Source organism: Macadamia integrifolia, unplaced genomic scaffold (assembly GCF_013358625.1).
Source record: "Macadamia integrifolia cultivar HAES 741 unplaced genomic scaffold, SCU_Mint_v3 scaffold1350, whole genome shotgun sequence".
Taxonomy (NCBI): Eukaryota; Viridiplantae; Streptophyta; class Magnoliopsida; order Proteales; family Proteaceae; genus Macadamia; species Macadamia integrifolia.
In genome coordinates, this window is record NW_024868173.1 from 143,820 (window position 1) to 159,749 (window position 15,930).

A 15,930-nucleotide genomic window follows, 5' to 3' on the forward strand; every position below is an offset into this window, starting at 1 on the left:
TTTTCCAACCTTCGGTGCTCATTAATTTCATTCAATGGGTAGGGAATCTGACATTGGAAACTTGCTTTCGTTTTTAAGAATTAACAATGCAACAAAACAACAATTAGCAAAAGATAAACGAAAGAGAATCACACATAACATAATGATTCAAGTGGTTCACCTAAGATGGACTATGTCCTCGTCCAAACGATAAACCAAAGCTTTCTCTATTTTGAAAAAGAAATTGTAAAACCCCATCTCACACCACTTTACGAGATAACACCCTATATACCCTGTATATAAGATCGTAAAACCCATTCCAATATAGAGAAAGCCTAATCCTGAATACAAAATTGAAATCAGGCTTCACCAGATGCTGTTCTATAATCTTGATTGAATCCTTCTAAAAGGGCATTAACCATATCAGGCCACATAGAAAGCGGGAGAAATAGTTGCACCAGAGATAAAGGGGGATGAGAAATGGGTGAAAGATTGTCGCACTGCATGAGAGGAGAGAAAATTAAACTTAAAATGCAAGTGGCCTCTGTAAATTGTTCGTGAGTTGGTTAAATGCGAGTTCTCTGTACCTGTAAACCCCTCACAACAAACACAGCTGCTTTAAGTGATTAGTACAAAATGAAGAACTGCATCAAGAATTCACACTACATTATACTTTGATCGTCTGATAGTTCATCGTGATTGCAGGCTATTGCTACACAGACATGAATGGTGAGCCATGAATGGGGAAAACCAATAAAGTTAAAACCATCACCAATTAAACTATAGGACTTTTAGACATAAATACAAATTTGATTCTTTTTTCCTTGCGATGTTTTGGATAGATCATGCTGCAAAGACTCCTTTGGTCACAACCACTTCGGAAACAATGAACTTTGGTGGCATTAATATTTCTCAGGAACAAATTCAATAAAATTTCACAAATATAGTGTGTCATCTGGGAAGCTCATGGAGCTGCAGTAGCATCCCAGCGCCAAATTGTCCCATCTTCACAACAGCTAAGGATGGTGCTGCAATAGGTAAAAATTGGTCAAGGTGGTCTTCCCCTTTATATTTCAAATATTTTGAAAAATGAAGAGGCGATATGCACATTTACCAGGACAGCACACTGATTATTAGAGTTACCTTCCATCAAAGGACATGGCAGTCTGTCTGATTGGAGATCTACATTGCATATGGGACAGCCTGAAACATGAACAGTTCAGCCAAAATGGGAAGACATGAATGCCCAATCCATTGGACGGAACTGAAGGTCTTTTCTCAGAGTATTCAAGCTCCTTTTTCTAGGGGGAGGGGGAGGGGGTGGGGGTGGTTGCTATAAGTATTACAGTTCATATCACAGAAATCTAGCATACCTAGCTAGGAGCATAGGGGGGCTGGACTGCAGTTCCCATACATAAATCTTGCCTTCCCTGTTACCTGGTAGCAGAGAACTACACTAGCTGAATTTCTCGTGAGTGTGAACATACAAAACATGTAAAACAGTAACAAAGTACTTGGCGTCGCAGACGAAATCAGTCAAATTCACAAGGCATGGGTTGTTCCTCCAAAGTAATCAGTGGCAAATTTAAGGACATGGTGAGGAAGCCCCAAGGACTTACTGATGGCACAAAAGCATCTCATTGAACAGATAGGCCACCATTCTTAAAGGTACTCGAGGAGAAGACAACTGAACTCAACTCAACAAAGCCTTATCTACCTGACAACAACATCCATAGAAAATAGATGTGCTCACTTATTTTCCGGTTTCTGATGGATTGATGCCCTCGCTATACAAATAAATTAGACCAGCTCAATATATGTGGAACCACTTCTTAACCTACTCCTTGTCTTCCTGGCCAGGTGAATACTCCCACTTTTTCTTTTCCCTGGATAGATGAGTACCCCCACTCTGAAAACAAGCATTACTTACCAATAGCTGTTGCATTGTAATGAAAATCACATGAGAACTTGATGAACCAAATATCACACTCTGGAACAGGGTACTTCTGAAGAATGTCCACAGCGCCCTAAACCAAAAACAATATTTAAACTGTTATTCTTGCAAGTCACAACAAAATCGGTGGATCAACAAATGGTGTAAATAAACCATCAAAGACATGAAAAAAAAACTCTTGATTACTTCAGAAGAGAAGGGGTGTGAAGAGAAAAATCTAACCTCACCAGGAATCTGTTCCTTGGTTTTTGGTTCCCACAAGACAATTGCATTGTCAACACTCTGCATTGCAAAAGAAAATCCAGCGAGATTTTTATTTATATATTGCTTTTGAATGTGGGTATGTGGACCAGAAGAACCATAATTGTAATATACATTGAGAGAATTATATATGAGGAGAGAGGGGATCCACCCAACTCCAGCCCCCTCCCCGCCCCTTACAATCTTGGCATTGGCGTTTAACTTCAGTCCCCCCAGAACACTACTGTTACAAATTGAAAATATAGTGAATCAAGAATTATAGCCATTAAACTCAATAGTCACCTGATGAGAACGAAGTATGCTTGAAACACAACTTTAATTTAGTGCAATTCCAGTCCCAACAAGAACCAGAAGAGACTTGCAACAGAAGTAATGAGGGGCCGGTGGGCCCCAACCCAGGAGGATGTGGGCCCACTTAAATGCGTAATAGTCAATTACTAGAATCAGTGGCAATGTGGTAATTAAATTGAAGTTCACAAGGCAGAGTGGCACTTTTGTAAATACCCAGAAATCCGTAATATCTGAATGGGTTGGTTAAGGGGTATGGACACAAGTGGGAATTTGATTATTGTTCATAGATGGACTTGGAGCTAAAAGAAATTAAAGGACAAATTGGTATAAAAGGCATTTATAGGGGTATAATGGGAAAACAAGAATAAAAGGACTTGGAACACATCCCACGATTTAGGTTGTCTTCAACCTCCAGACAAGGAAGGAGGCAGGGAACTCAAGTTGATTCAAGTAAGATATCTTCATCAATGGGACTCCAAACCAAACAAGATTTTTGGTTTAAGTTCCTAAACCTTCAGCCTCTTAGAAACATCCAACAACAAACCTTGTGATCAGATAATGGGTTCAGGTTGATTGCTTGGAGCAGATCTGGGCAATGATTCACAGGCCAGATCTGGTTATGGCTTCAGTTCTACGATAGAAGCTTCAACAGGGGCCAAACTCCAAGGATTTCAGTTGCCCAAGGGAGATTGATCCTCACAAACTAGATCTGGGCGGTAGTTTGCAGGTACAGTTCTGAAACTGTGATTTAACCTCAAGATGTGGAGACAAAAGCCTGTGGAATTTGAGTAGCCCAGGTAAGGATCTCTTTTGCCCAAGGTTTCAGGCTGGACAGGTTAAAGATGAGGGTCCAGAGAGCTTCTTCTGAGATGAACAATACCGTTAGCAGGGAGCAGTAATTATAGGGCAGGGATATAGAACCTGAGAACCAGAAAAGAGTAAAGAAATAAAGGGAGAAGAGGGGAAGAGACACAGAGATCGCAGGGAAGAAGAAGAAGGGGGGGTTGTCTCGCTGGACAAGGAAGAGACAAGAGAGAGAGGGGGAAAAGAAGAGATCTCAAAGAAGAAGGAAAAGGGGGGGGGGGAAGAGGCAGCCACGCAGGGGTTTTCCCAAATCAATTACTTCTTCATTCATCAACTGATTAATTCCTTGGTTACATGCCGTACTTATATTAAATCAAAATAAAAACTCTTAAAAGACTGAAAATAGAAAATCCTAATTGTTTCCTAAATTAAAGTCTAGTAAAATAGAAACACAATAAAATTAAAATTGGAAAGTTCTAATTACCTAATAGCTAGTTAGCTCCCCCAAAATAACCTAAAATAGAAGATAAAAAATATTCTCAAGTGAAATAAAATCTTAGAATATTCTAATAATCTTGAACCCAAATCAGTAACTTGGAACCCAAATTACTGATCTGGGACTTGATCCGGGTTCTGGAGCGGGTTTGGGTCGATCCATTGGAGCGCTGCTACATCAAGAAGATCTTCAAACAATAGAAAAAGTAAAGAAACAAGATTATAACTATGGACAAAAAGACTAGATAAGCCTGATGTTCAGATTGAGTGTAATACTCAGATATCAGAATCTGCCTGCAACAGATCACAGACCCTGTGTGCAGAGTATTCCTTGTGAAACTAGGAAAACAGGGCACTGGGGAGAGAACTTGAATACTGTAATCAAATTCAGAGATTTAGGATAAAATTCAGTAGAATGAACTGAGAGAATCTTGGATATCAAATATAAAGCAACTCAGACCAGTATTAATGAAGTTATGAATAGAAGAAACAAACTGAACAAACTAAGAACAGGGGGGCGGCAGACTTAAGAGGAGAGAAATCTGACATGTAATGGATGGAATTAGAAAAGAAAATAGCAGGGGTAGAAGGATTGCAGGAATCCACCTGTTCTGACTCTGGAATCCACCTGAGCAAAGTATTGAATCCACAGTTGCAGAAAACTGAACTTTCATTAATCACAAAATGTGGCTAAAAGCCATAGGCTAGTACACATACAAATAGTATTCATAATCTTAAACTCTAATATTCCTTAACTGATTTGGAACTTACTTGGAAAAGCAAAACAGACTAGTTTTTTACACACTTACAATGAAAACCCATGGGACTAAAGGTCCAATTCATGTGGAACCCAATCCAAGACTTATTTCCACAAAATAATCTCATTTCTGTGATTGTCCTGCATCACAATTTATAGAAAATGCCTGATGTATACTACAAACAAAACAATGACATGGATCCTCTTTTCAACATGACTTGGTTAAGATAAACTTGGCAAAAACTGAGGGTGTATTTCAAGCAATAATTCACCTTTGATAAGATGAAATCACCAAGCCATCTATTGCAGTCAACATAGTTTGAGTGAACTGAAGCTATGACCATCTGTAGCGATAAAGGTCACTATCAGTTACAAAAGTAAAAACAAAAATATGTAAAATTACAACTCATCATTACTCACGGGAAATTGCACATATTTCGTGGGGAATTTGGAGGGAAGGTCAGTCCATGTAAAAGACTTCTCAACATAAGTCCAAAACTCTGCAACAAGCTTAACAAGTTAACAATAAGGATATTGAGAAAGGAAAATATCGTACTCAACAACATTCCGTATACATGGTCGGTGCTGACTGCTGAATCAGCATTCAGTCGCTTAGATGCGAAATAACCCTAAAGGAATATAAATCAATAATCTTAAGAATCTCTGCATTACTTCGAAAAGGAAAAGTGAAAAATGTACATGGTCCAAAGTCAGAATATAAAGATAAGTATTATGATTGGAAACCTGTTTTTATTTTAAATATTCTTTTTAATGACATCAGTTTTGTACTTCATTGAGTCCATTCTAATAGATAAATTATAAAAATAAGTTACAATATGTTTCATGGTAAACTAGTCAGCACAGGGCTGAGTAGCGCTCAACCTACAAAATTGTTGTTTACAACTTCCATCACATAAAAAAACTATTCGCCATTTCTGGAACTCTAAGAAATGCAAGTGAAGAGAGTTTACCTTTCATGGACCAAATCTTTACTGTATTATCCATACCACAACTTGCAATGCGGTATATGTCTGAAGGATGGAAGTCCTGCAACATTGGAGACCCCCTTCAAGTAGTCAGCAATTAAGCGTTCTTCTCTTATTTATAACCACAAAAGAAACTTGATGAAACTAGCCAAAACAAATATTTTAGGAAGACAGAAATGAGGGAACATAGGTACATCACCAACACTTACCACGCTCAAGACTTCATTGCGATGACCCCCAGCTCCACCAAATATCAAGATGCATATCCCAGTATGCACATTCCATAGCCTGACAGACTCATCCTGTTCCAACATGAAAATATCACACTCTAAAACTACAAGCCAAGCAGCATAAAAGAGTATCAATCCTAGCAGATAGGAGTTCTTACTTTGCTTGCAGAGATCACAAGTGATGGTTTCAATGCTTGAGTCCTGATTTCATTTACCGAGTCCCCATGGCCAACCAAATTCTGCATGTATACAAGCATCTCAGAAGGAATCCAACTTCCTCATTTACACAATGCATGATGTATTTTACGGGGAGTTGGAGATGAACATGGATTTGGACCTCCCTTTTTTTTTGTATAGATATTTGGGCCTCCTTTTATGAATGGAGAAAATAGAAAAATAAGGAAATGGGGTTCACAATTTTCAAATTCCAAATTTCTGCCAAAAAAATAAAATTCCATACGGATCTGATATCCACAATATAGAGAAAAGGAAAGTATTACTTGTTCTGGTCAATTAAGTAAACAATCATTTCTAATGAGTAGGAAAATGAAAAAGAGATGACACTGCTCTAGAAAGGCTCAACAACAATTAAAAAAAAATACAACACCTTATATATCTTCTCACTGCCAGTGTCAATGACCCTAATGATACCACTGATTCCACCTGCAACTAAAAATGGTGCTCCATCGATATTACACGCCCAACTCAAAGTGTAGAATGATTCATCCTTCTGAACTATAAAGCACGCCACAACATCAAGCAGCCTTTAGAACATATACCCAATAATAAAGGCAGTTACTAAATGAAGAAGCTCTCCAATCTTACATCTTCATCAGCATAAGACTGCAAGCCATCTATGACACCTCCTTCAAGGCACTGGTAAACAGTCACCTGACAAAGCATCATCGTTTACACGATTTTAGATGCGAGTAAATTTGCCAGAGAAGCATCGAAATAAGTAGAAATGCATCCCCTCCTCGCAGCCAACAGAACTTGTTATCTAAACTACCCAAAAGAAATTCTAGCCATGTTCTTAACACGTTGAGATATAGCAATCCAGTGGGAAGCTCTTGGGTGGGCAAATATAAAATTCCCACCAAATTTTATCCTTGAAACAAAAAGTCAAAATCTAATTCATACAGGACATTTACAAAGATTATTGGAAAACCCTAACCCAATATCACTCGAATTCACCGAAAAAAAAAACTAATTGGGAATTCGTCGAGCAATACACCAGACATTAATAATTGAACTAAGCAAAGAGAGAGCTCGAAATTGACGTTAAAAGCTAGAAATCAACGCAAATGGAAGAGGGAGGGGAGAAAAAAGACGAGAGAAATAATACGCGATGGCCTCCGACAGTCGCGAAAACATTGTAGTAGCGGGGATCAATGAAGTTGAAAACGATGGCGTAAAGAGGACGCTTGCCCTCCTGAAGTCTGTTCGTCACTCTGTACTCCCTCTTCTTCGACGACGATGTCAGCGACCCTTCCACTGGTTCGAACCCTAGCGGTGTCTTCGCCATTCTGCGCAACGATAAAATAAAGACCGACTTCATTACAGTTAGAAGTATCAATTTCAGGCAATTCAGCCACCGGACTTCAAGCTTCTCGTCGGACAACTCAGCTCCCTCGAGACGGAAATCGGATCGGTGAATCGGCCGATTCTAGAATTGACCGTGATCAATCCCTACACGGCAAGGCAGTACATATCAGACGGCTTGGAGCACCTTGAGACGTGCGTCTATATGTTGGGATCTGTGTGCGAGTGTTTTAGGCTGTAAGATGTAAGCTGCCACCTTGTCGTGCCACAGAGGAACTTGATCCATTATGTTTGGCATCACTTTGAGACCTTGGTTGGTTGAATCATGCTTATACTTCTATGGTTCAAAGTAACATATGATGTGGAGAAAGTGACCTAATTAAGGGAATGTGATTGTCCCAAGTCTCTAGGACCTAGCAATGCTTGAAGTCATTACTTTAATCTTACGGAGGGGGAAACTGAAGACAATGCTAGTGACTGGAATGAAGTTGTAACAAGGCAAAAGTACTCGGTGGTGTGGTTGGATAATTTCTAGCTTGTTCAATTATTCACTTAACACGATCATCTGAAGTGAAAAAGAGATAAAGATCTGGATGCTAACGAATTCCCACCAATGGTTAAGTTGTTCAGTCAATTTGTCCTGGTGGCGTTCAGGACCCTTACAAGTAAGAAGAAAACAGGAGGGGAAAGAGGCCATGTCTCTTTGTTGATAGTCCCAAACTGAACACTGCAAGTGAGGAGTAACTTGAACTAGCAAAACCATTCACTCTACTTTTAGGCAAGGATGGAGGGAATGGGTGACGTGGTGTCTTTGATTGCTTATAATATCAGATGGGAATAGCAATAAGTAGAAATTCTCCCCAAGTAGGATTTAAACCTATGACTAATTAGTTAACAACCATTATGGTTATAGTTCTATTTCACTCCCTGATGGGGCTCTGTTCACCTATCCCTCACGATAATACTTCATTTTGTCTTTTTCTAGTGTTGTGCTTTTCTTTCGCCTCTCTCTTTTTTTTTTTTGGTTATATATTCCCTTCCTAGTAACGGTGGATTTGTCTAGTGCTTCTTTGGCCTAGATTAACTAACGTCACTTTACTCTACCTAACCCAAGTACTTGTTTGCATAGTGTATGTTAGTGTAATAGTCTTTTTTGCGGGAATGGGATCGGAAGAAAGCTCTAGTTACATTTGCTTGAAGAATGGTTTGATATAATTGCAAAGAATTCAATCTTCATGATAGTTTGAATGCTTAAATTTCTCTTGTCTAATAAGAGTTTTCGATAGTGAACTATATGAAATTCTCCCATTTCTAAAAAACTACATAATGAAACCCCCTCCCCCAAAGTTGAAATTCAGACTAACAAATCCCAATATACCTGTCTGAGAATTTTAGGGACATAGAAAGGTAATCCGTTAACCACACTTGAGCCCCTCAAACTCAATCATCTTTAACCAATTGGCATCTACTCGACTGAAAGGAGAGGACTTTCTAAAATGTCATGTGATCGGCCCCATTCATGCCATGATATTGTCCGCTTTGACATGTGGGTCTGACATTCACTCCATAATACATCCGTAGGCAATGTGAGATTTTTCGTGGTTCTATATACACGCTTCCATTGCAAACAATATTTTCAACAACCATTCATATTCATAGCTCTGATACCAATGACGTGCTACACGACTGGCCCCACTATGATACGATATTGTCCTCTTTGACAAGTGGGTTTCATAGTTTGAACTTATGACTAGTTAGTTAACAACCATCATGATTTCAGTTCTATTTTACTCTGCGATGGGACTCTGTTCATCCACCCTCACGATGATATTTCACTTTGTTTTTTCTAGCACTGTGCTTTTGTTTCCCCTCTCTTGGTGTTTTTTTTTTTTTTGAAGGGGGGAATTATATATTTCCTTCCTAGTAACGGTGGATTTGTTCAGTGCTTCTTTAGCCATAGATCAACTAGCGTACATCTTTACCCTACCCAACTCAAATATTTATTTGCATGAGTTATGTTAGTGCAATAGTCTTCTTTGCAAGATAGAATCAAAAGAAGGCTCTAGTTTGCTGGAAGAACAATTTGATATAATCGCCAAGAATTTAATCTTCATGATAGTTTGAATTTAATCTTCATGATAGTTTGAATGTCTAAAAAAAAAAAAAAAGATTGTTTCACTTGTCTAATAAGAATTTCTAATGGTGACTTTATGAAATTCTCTCGTTTTCAAACCACTACGTAAGAAACCCCTTCCCCCCCTGAAGTTGAAATTCAGACTAATAAATCCCAATATACTGGCCTGAAAATTTAAAGAACTTGAAACTTGCCTAGGTAGTTCGTTAACCACACTTGAGCCTCTCAAACTCAATCATCTTTAACCGATTGGAACCTACTCAACTGAAATGAGAGGACTTTCTAAAGTGTCAAGTGATCGGCCTCAACCATACTATTATATTGTCCACTTTGACAGGTGGGCCTCACGTTCATTCCATAACACATCTCTAGGCAATATGAGATTTTTTGTGGTTCTACATATGTGCTTCCACTGCGGTTATATTCCCAAAAACTATTCATATCCATAGCTTTGATACTAATGATGTACCACATGAGTAGCCCCACTATGACACGATATTGTCCTCTTTGACAGGTGAATCTCACAGTTTGAAAACATTTTTTTTTTTAGAAAAAAAGAAAGGTGCTCCATGATAGTGATCATAGTTCTCAGGCCAAAGCGCCCCATATAGCAAGCAACCCTTCCATAAGACCAACAAGCAATAGTGGGGCTTAGCGATTTGAGTGGTGATGGGGCAAGAGCTTCCTTCCACTAGGCTACCAATCCCTTGGCTAATTTTATGATACATCATACCATGTAAAAGAGCAACATTATATATGCGCATTCCATAACACATCCTGAGGCAATGTGTGTTTTTATGTGATTCTACATGTTTGGTGTGGCCAATAAAAAATTGCTTAGTTATTAACTAACTCTATGGATTTTTTGTTTCTAGAGATGATTTTGAGATTCAACCAGATAACAAATGCGCAATATAGGTAGCCTTAGGTTCCCTAACCTGATCTGTGTATTTAGCTTGAACAACCAAATTTACTTACTTTGCCACATTGATTTGCTGAGAGGATTTTTTTTTTTTACCAAATGGTACTTCAAACTAGGAAAAAACATTCAAAAATTAATGATACTTTTTAGATTGTTCTACTGGATTAGGGCCCCTTCAAGTAGCAAATACTTGTAGGCTACATGCGGCTCAATTTTTTTTTCAAAAAAAAAAAAATAATAATAATTATGGTATTTGTTGATCTCTTCTGATGCTAATTGGTTTTAGAATAGAAGACTGAATATATGAAGTTAGCCAACTGATGCGATGGTTGTGATTAAGCAACAAATACTAGTAGGCTACATGGGGCTCAATTTTTCTATTAAAAAAATAATAATTATGGGCTTTGGTGATCTCGTCTGATGCTTCTTGGTCTTATAAGAGAAGACTAAATATATGAAGTTAGCCAATTGATGCGATGGTTGTGATTAAACAACGTTTCAAAAATCAGAATCATATTGGTTGAAACAATGGATTTATATTAGAATTGGTTGTGACCGATCCCAATTATAACTGATTCAACCAATCCATTCTTGGTCCAAACCCCTAGAATTGTTGAGTTTTTATTTTACAAGGGTCGTTTTTCAGGACTAATTCCAGATCGAAATTGACTGTAGGGTCTGATTTGACCCCCCCAATTTCGTGTTTTGAAATGTGGGGTCAAAAGATTCTCTCTTCACAATGAGTAAAGAAAAACTTAATCCCATTGATTAGTATGAAACAATATTTCTATAATTGAGTTAAAACTTAAAACTATGTTTAGGTTTTGAGTTGTTATCCATCCAATAATGGAAGCTGATGTTTTAGAAAATCATAAGATAAATCTAAGTCATCCATTTGTACATTTTATTTTTTTAATTAAAATTGTTTGTTCACACTCAAAGTTGAAAGAGTACACATTAATGTTTAGAGTACTCGTACATATGCATGGACCTACAGTAGATTTGTTCTAATGCTAAAGGGGGCACACATTTGATTGACTTAACTCTAAAATTTGACACATGACTAATCTAGACAATGTCTTCTCTATCCAACAATTGAAATAAATATATCATCTATCCATGTGGATAGAATAAATGTTTCGAGACATTTGGAGAAATCATAGACTTTTATAATAATAATAATAATAATAATAATAATAATAATAATAATAATAATAATTTAGCTTATTTTTTTTGATCATCCTTTTACCTTGTTTTCTGAATTGAAATTTGACTACGAAGAAAGGTGTTTGGTTTAAACCTATTGCAATTTGAAAGCTAATTGTGTGATCCATGCAAGGGTGATATTACAGTTTTACCCAGAAGAAAAATTAAAGATATTACAGTAAATAAGCGCTTTTTGTGCTTATATGTTCTATCATCAAAATCTGTCCCAAAGGACGTAAATTAATATTCTTTATCCAACTATATATGCTTTTCACTTGGGTTTCATTTCAGTTTCCTCCCAGGCGCATCGTAGCGCAGAGCCATTGATCCATCCCTGAGCTACACTGCTACCAACTCAAGTTCTTCTACGGCAACGTACGGAAAGTTGATCTCATAAGTCAAAATTGGCACCCTCTTGATTGGCTGGCACGTGAGAACAGCTCGGTGGGGTCTCCACCTGCTCACGTGGCATTATTGATTGCATATCTGGGCCCGCCATTCCCTGCTGGCATCAATATCAACATCTACTCGTAAGCCTTTGGTAGCCATTAGAGATTCCCTATCTATACTAGCATAGCAGTACATAACTGACTAATACTGTGGCAATGTGGTAATGTGGTCGGGTCTTAATCGGTTCGGTAACCCGAACAACAAAAAACCGAAGGGTCCATTAGCCAAAATTTACATAATAATGGCTAAACCGACTAATTAACCCAAAACCCTTCTAAAACTAAAACCGGATTGGTTATTAAACAGTTGGTTTGACTCTGGTTTTATTGGGTCCGGCGGGCCGGTAAGTTGTAGGCCTCGGTTTGGCACCCTTAGTTTTAAGCCCTGGGCAGGTCCATTAAGAGACTGGGATTCAATTAGTTCCATCCAAGTCCTGGGCCTTTAGTCCATCATGAGAGAGAGAGAGAGAGAGAGAGAGAGAGAGAGAGAGAACCTGAATTAGAGGGAAGGAAGAAGGTGGCATGAGAGCGGAGAGAAGATCGCTGGAAGTGTAACCATGGGGCCAAGAAGGAAGATTCCCATCGCTTGTAGTGCTGACATTGCACTCTCCCATGCCTCTTGGGTCCACATTTAAACTTGTTCCATGAGAAAATGTGTCATATATTGTGGATGACTGATCCCTGCAAATTTGTAGACCAAAGTTCCAATCAAATAAGGGTAATTTACCGGGCTAGGCTGAGCTGAGCTGCATTAGAGTTAAAGATCTCTCAGAAAAATTAACTGGCAAAAGGTTTTGTGCAAGGCCGTGCACGGTCATGTACTCAACTATTGGATGGATATGACATTGTATAATATATGATCCCTCACCTTCATCCAACGGTTTGCACTTTACACCATGCACCATGGTACACGAAACCTCTCTCTAAACTTACCTTAGAGGAACCAAAGAGTCAGATCCGAGGAAAATTTGATTAGAGTTGTTGGCGCTCTCGGGCAACCAACCCACAACCTCATTCTCAAACGATGTGGGCATCCCTTCTTGAGAATCCAAATACATCTGCATTCATTCAAAAGTTAATAAAATAAAAGGTTTGATTTTTTATTTTATTTTTTTGAGCAAGAGAATGTTCAAGAATCTTTAGCGTGGGGCATTGTGGTCTTTCAACATCTATTGTTTTTAGGCATAGACACACCTTAGCAGCTAGTGTTCTTTCTTTCTTTTTATTTTTAGGTTAATAATCGAGGTTTTTTCTAAAAAAAGAAAAAAAAAAGAAAAAAAGAAAAAAAAAAGAAAAAAAAAAGAGAAAAAAGAATCAAGTTTTCTTTCACTCATGATTACATTTAAATCCTTTCATCAAATCGAAAGAAGGGTATTTATAATCATCAACAATAGGATGTCTGAGTTAATGATTAACAGAAAATCTAATCATAGGGTTATATCATCAATGGAAAAGGTAAAGAAAAGAAAAAAAGGGAGATCGTTTTCCATGATGTTAGTGCAGGAAGAAATATAAAATATTCATGCCTCACCAATAACAGTCACTAGAACAGTATCATCCACCTGGGACCCATGTGGTCAGAGCAAGAAGGAGAAATAATAAAGAACCCCAAAGTTGTGGTTATTATTTTTTTTTAATCTTTCTTTATAATATAGTAGGGATTTTTTCTTCCTTCTTTCGTATTACTTCAAGGGAGTAGGTTTCCCCAACACTGTGTTCAGTTTCTGACGTGTTTCTGACATTGCAAGAGGTAGTATGGGATTCTTGTAAGAACCCTTGGATGGAGACAAACGCCTCTCCCTCCCTTTTTTTTTTTATAGAGATAAAAGCCCCCTTTTAAATGAGAGCCGATCAAATTCTCATACAAGAACTATTTTCTTAAGATCCATCGAAAAAGAAACCCTGTCATAAATTCTATTTGTGTAGATCAGATCGTACAAAACTAATTCTAAAACAAGAACCTAATCCACGCTCCCTTTAAAACTACCAAAAACCACATTAATACTATTTCCTTTTACTCACCTGGATATTGGATTGATCATAGGACGATATATGGTTGCCTAACAGATATTTCTGCAAATAACAGAAAGGAAAAAAAAAAGATTTAAGACCAATGGCTTGAGATTTATCGGTTGATAAAATATTAAAAAAAGATGTTGATCAAGCTACAAACCTTTCTTTGTGTAACACGTGCCAATGCATCCATAAGCTGCCTCTCACATGATTCAAGTTCTCCCATTGATGTTAGCTTTAGTGGGTCCGGCTCAAAAATCCTTAATTTCAATTAAATTAAATTAAGGAAGATAATAAGTTAATAAATGGTGCATATAAATATAAGAAGGTAAACAATGAGATTTTCTCTTTTCAAGTATCACCTTAATTGTTCCTCGGCCATCTGAAGTTGTTGTTGGAATCTACTAATTTCTTGTTGGAGATCCTAGAAGGGAAATAAATACATTTGTAGTAATCGATATGAAAGTTTTAATTACACTTAGAGACTTAAAATGAGATTAATTAGCTGATAATAAGATGTGTATTTTACCTCCACGTTAGAGTTAACAGCTCCAGGACTGATTCAAACCATAGTTAACGGATCAAAAAGAGAATTTATCTTCATTAGAATATAAATCCAAATATATATTAAAAAAAAAAAAATTAAGAAGGGAAGAACAAACTTGGCTAATTGAAGTGCAACATCATTTTCGCTCTTGAGCTTCTTCAAGGTCTTAATCAAAGGCTGCATGCACATGATATGTATTTGAACTCACGTAGATATATAAGCAATATCTGAGAAGGAAGTAAATCCAAGTAGGGTTTTTTTTTTTTTTCATTTCATTACCTCGCGATTTTTAACGTTCCTGCAGATCAACCAACACCCAGGGAGAACATAAATATTAGAAAGATAATGATTTTAAGAGAAAGATTTTTGGATTTCATAAGAAATATTATAGGTACTTGAGCACCCTTTTCTTAAAGATTAGCTTTTAAGGAAAATGTTTTGGTGCTACCCAAGTTATAAAAACTTTCTTGCTACTTGAGCCTGTAGCCGAAGAAAATGAATATCAATTCACTTCTCTATTGCATTCACAAATACCCTTTGAGAATTCGAGATTCTATTTTTTTGGCAGGAAGCCCGGGTAGCAGGAAAATTTCATCCAGCTTTTAAGGAGTTCTACACAAGTCCCCATGTTGGATGTGAGTAGCCCCTCTCCTGGAAGATTAGCTTCGATGAGTTCTACCCAAGTCCGTAAACAAAAAAAAAATGAAGTTAGAAACAAGATCATACCCTCCGGTGTCATGGTCAGGGAGATTTATGTATCTGGTAAGCACATCTTCAATCCTAATAGAAACCCAAAAAAGAAAAATGAAAAAAGAAAAAAGAAAAAAAAAAAAAAAAAAAAAAAAAAAAAAAAAAAAAAAAAAAAAAAAAAAAAAAAAAACCAATAAAGCAATGAAGATTACAAAACAAGAACATATAGAGAGAAGAAGTTAAGAAAAGAAATCAACAAGAACCATTAAAGAAAAAACCATTATAAGCCATAGATGGGAAGTAGGGGTGTACACCTCTTCTTGCCGGAGAAATGACTAAGGCGGCCGGAGGGGGAGAACATGATGAGAGCAATATCGATGTCGCAAAGGATAGAGAGCTCATAAGCTTTCTTAATGAGTCCATTTCTTCGCTTGGAGAAGGTAACCTGTCGATTTGTGTTGTTTTCTATTCTCTTTATCTGGAGTTTAACTCGACCCATATTCAGGTTTAGATCTAAGAAAAGGTAGAGTTTTGTTGGAAGAACAGGCAATGACAGGCAAGAACACACGAGACAGAAGAGAGAGAATTGACAATTTTTAGGAAAAAAATTGAAGAAGGCAAAGAAGAAATTAAAGGAAAGAGCTAAATGAAGCCAATAAAGAAAACAAAG

General features: G+C 37.4%; 2 protein-coding genes across 3 annotated transcripts; both read right to left on the reverse strand.

The window, feature by feature from the left end:
- Window positions 1-616: 616 nt before the first annotated feature.
- Window positions 617-7,591, reverse strand: LOC122063545 (polycomb group protein FIE1-like). Its single transcript, XM_042627246.1, has 13 exons — window positions 7,103-7,591; window positions 6,583-6,648; window positions 6,365-6,487; window positions 5,916-5,996; window positions 5,737-5,829; window positions 5,513-5,588; window positions 4,962-5,041; window positions 4,814-4,885; window positions 2,156-2,215; window positions 1,910-2,006; window positions 1,353-1,416; window positions 1,123-1,182; window positions 617-1,007 (listed from the first exon to the last, which is right to left on the reverse strand). The coding sequence occupies exons 1-13, from the start codon at window positions 7,313-7,315 to the stop codon at window positions 944-946; spliced, it is 1,149 nt and encodes a 382-aa protein (XP_042483180.1). The 5' UTR covers window positions 7,316-7,591; the 3' UTR covers window positions 617-943.
- Window positions 7,592-11,629: 4,038 nt separating this feature from the next.
- LOC122063546 (agamous-like MADS-box protein AGL104) lies at window positions 11,630-15,924 on the reverse strand. 2 transcript variants are annotated; one of them, XM_042627248.1, is made up of 11 exons: window positions 15,575-15,924; window positions 15,297-15,350; window positions 14,850-14,868; window positions 14,686-14,747; window positions 14,553-14,580; window positions 14,386-14,447; window positions 14,184-14,283; window positions 14,033-14,083; window positions 12,944-13,068; window positions 12,505-12,691; window positions 11,630-12,063 (listed from the first exon to the last, which is right to left on the reverse strand). In XM_042627248.1, exons 1-11 carry the CDS (start codon window positions 15,757-15,759, stop codon window positions 11,953-11,955), a joined length of 984 nt encoding a protein of 327 aa, XP_042483182.1. In that variant the 5' UTR covers window positions 15,760-15,924; the 3' UTR covers window positions 11,630-11,952. The 2 variants fall into 2 exon arrangements, with proteins under 2 accessions (XP_042483182.1, XP_042483181.1); XM_042627247.1 differs by having other exon boundaries at window positions 11,630-12,066.
- Window positions 15,925-15,930: the final 6 nt, after the last annotated feature.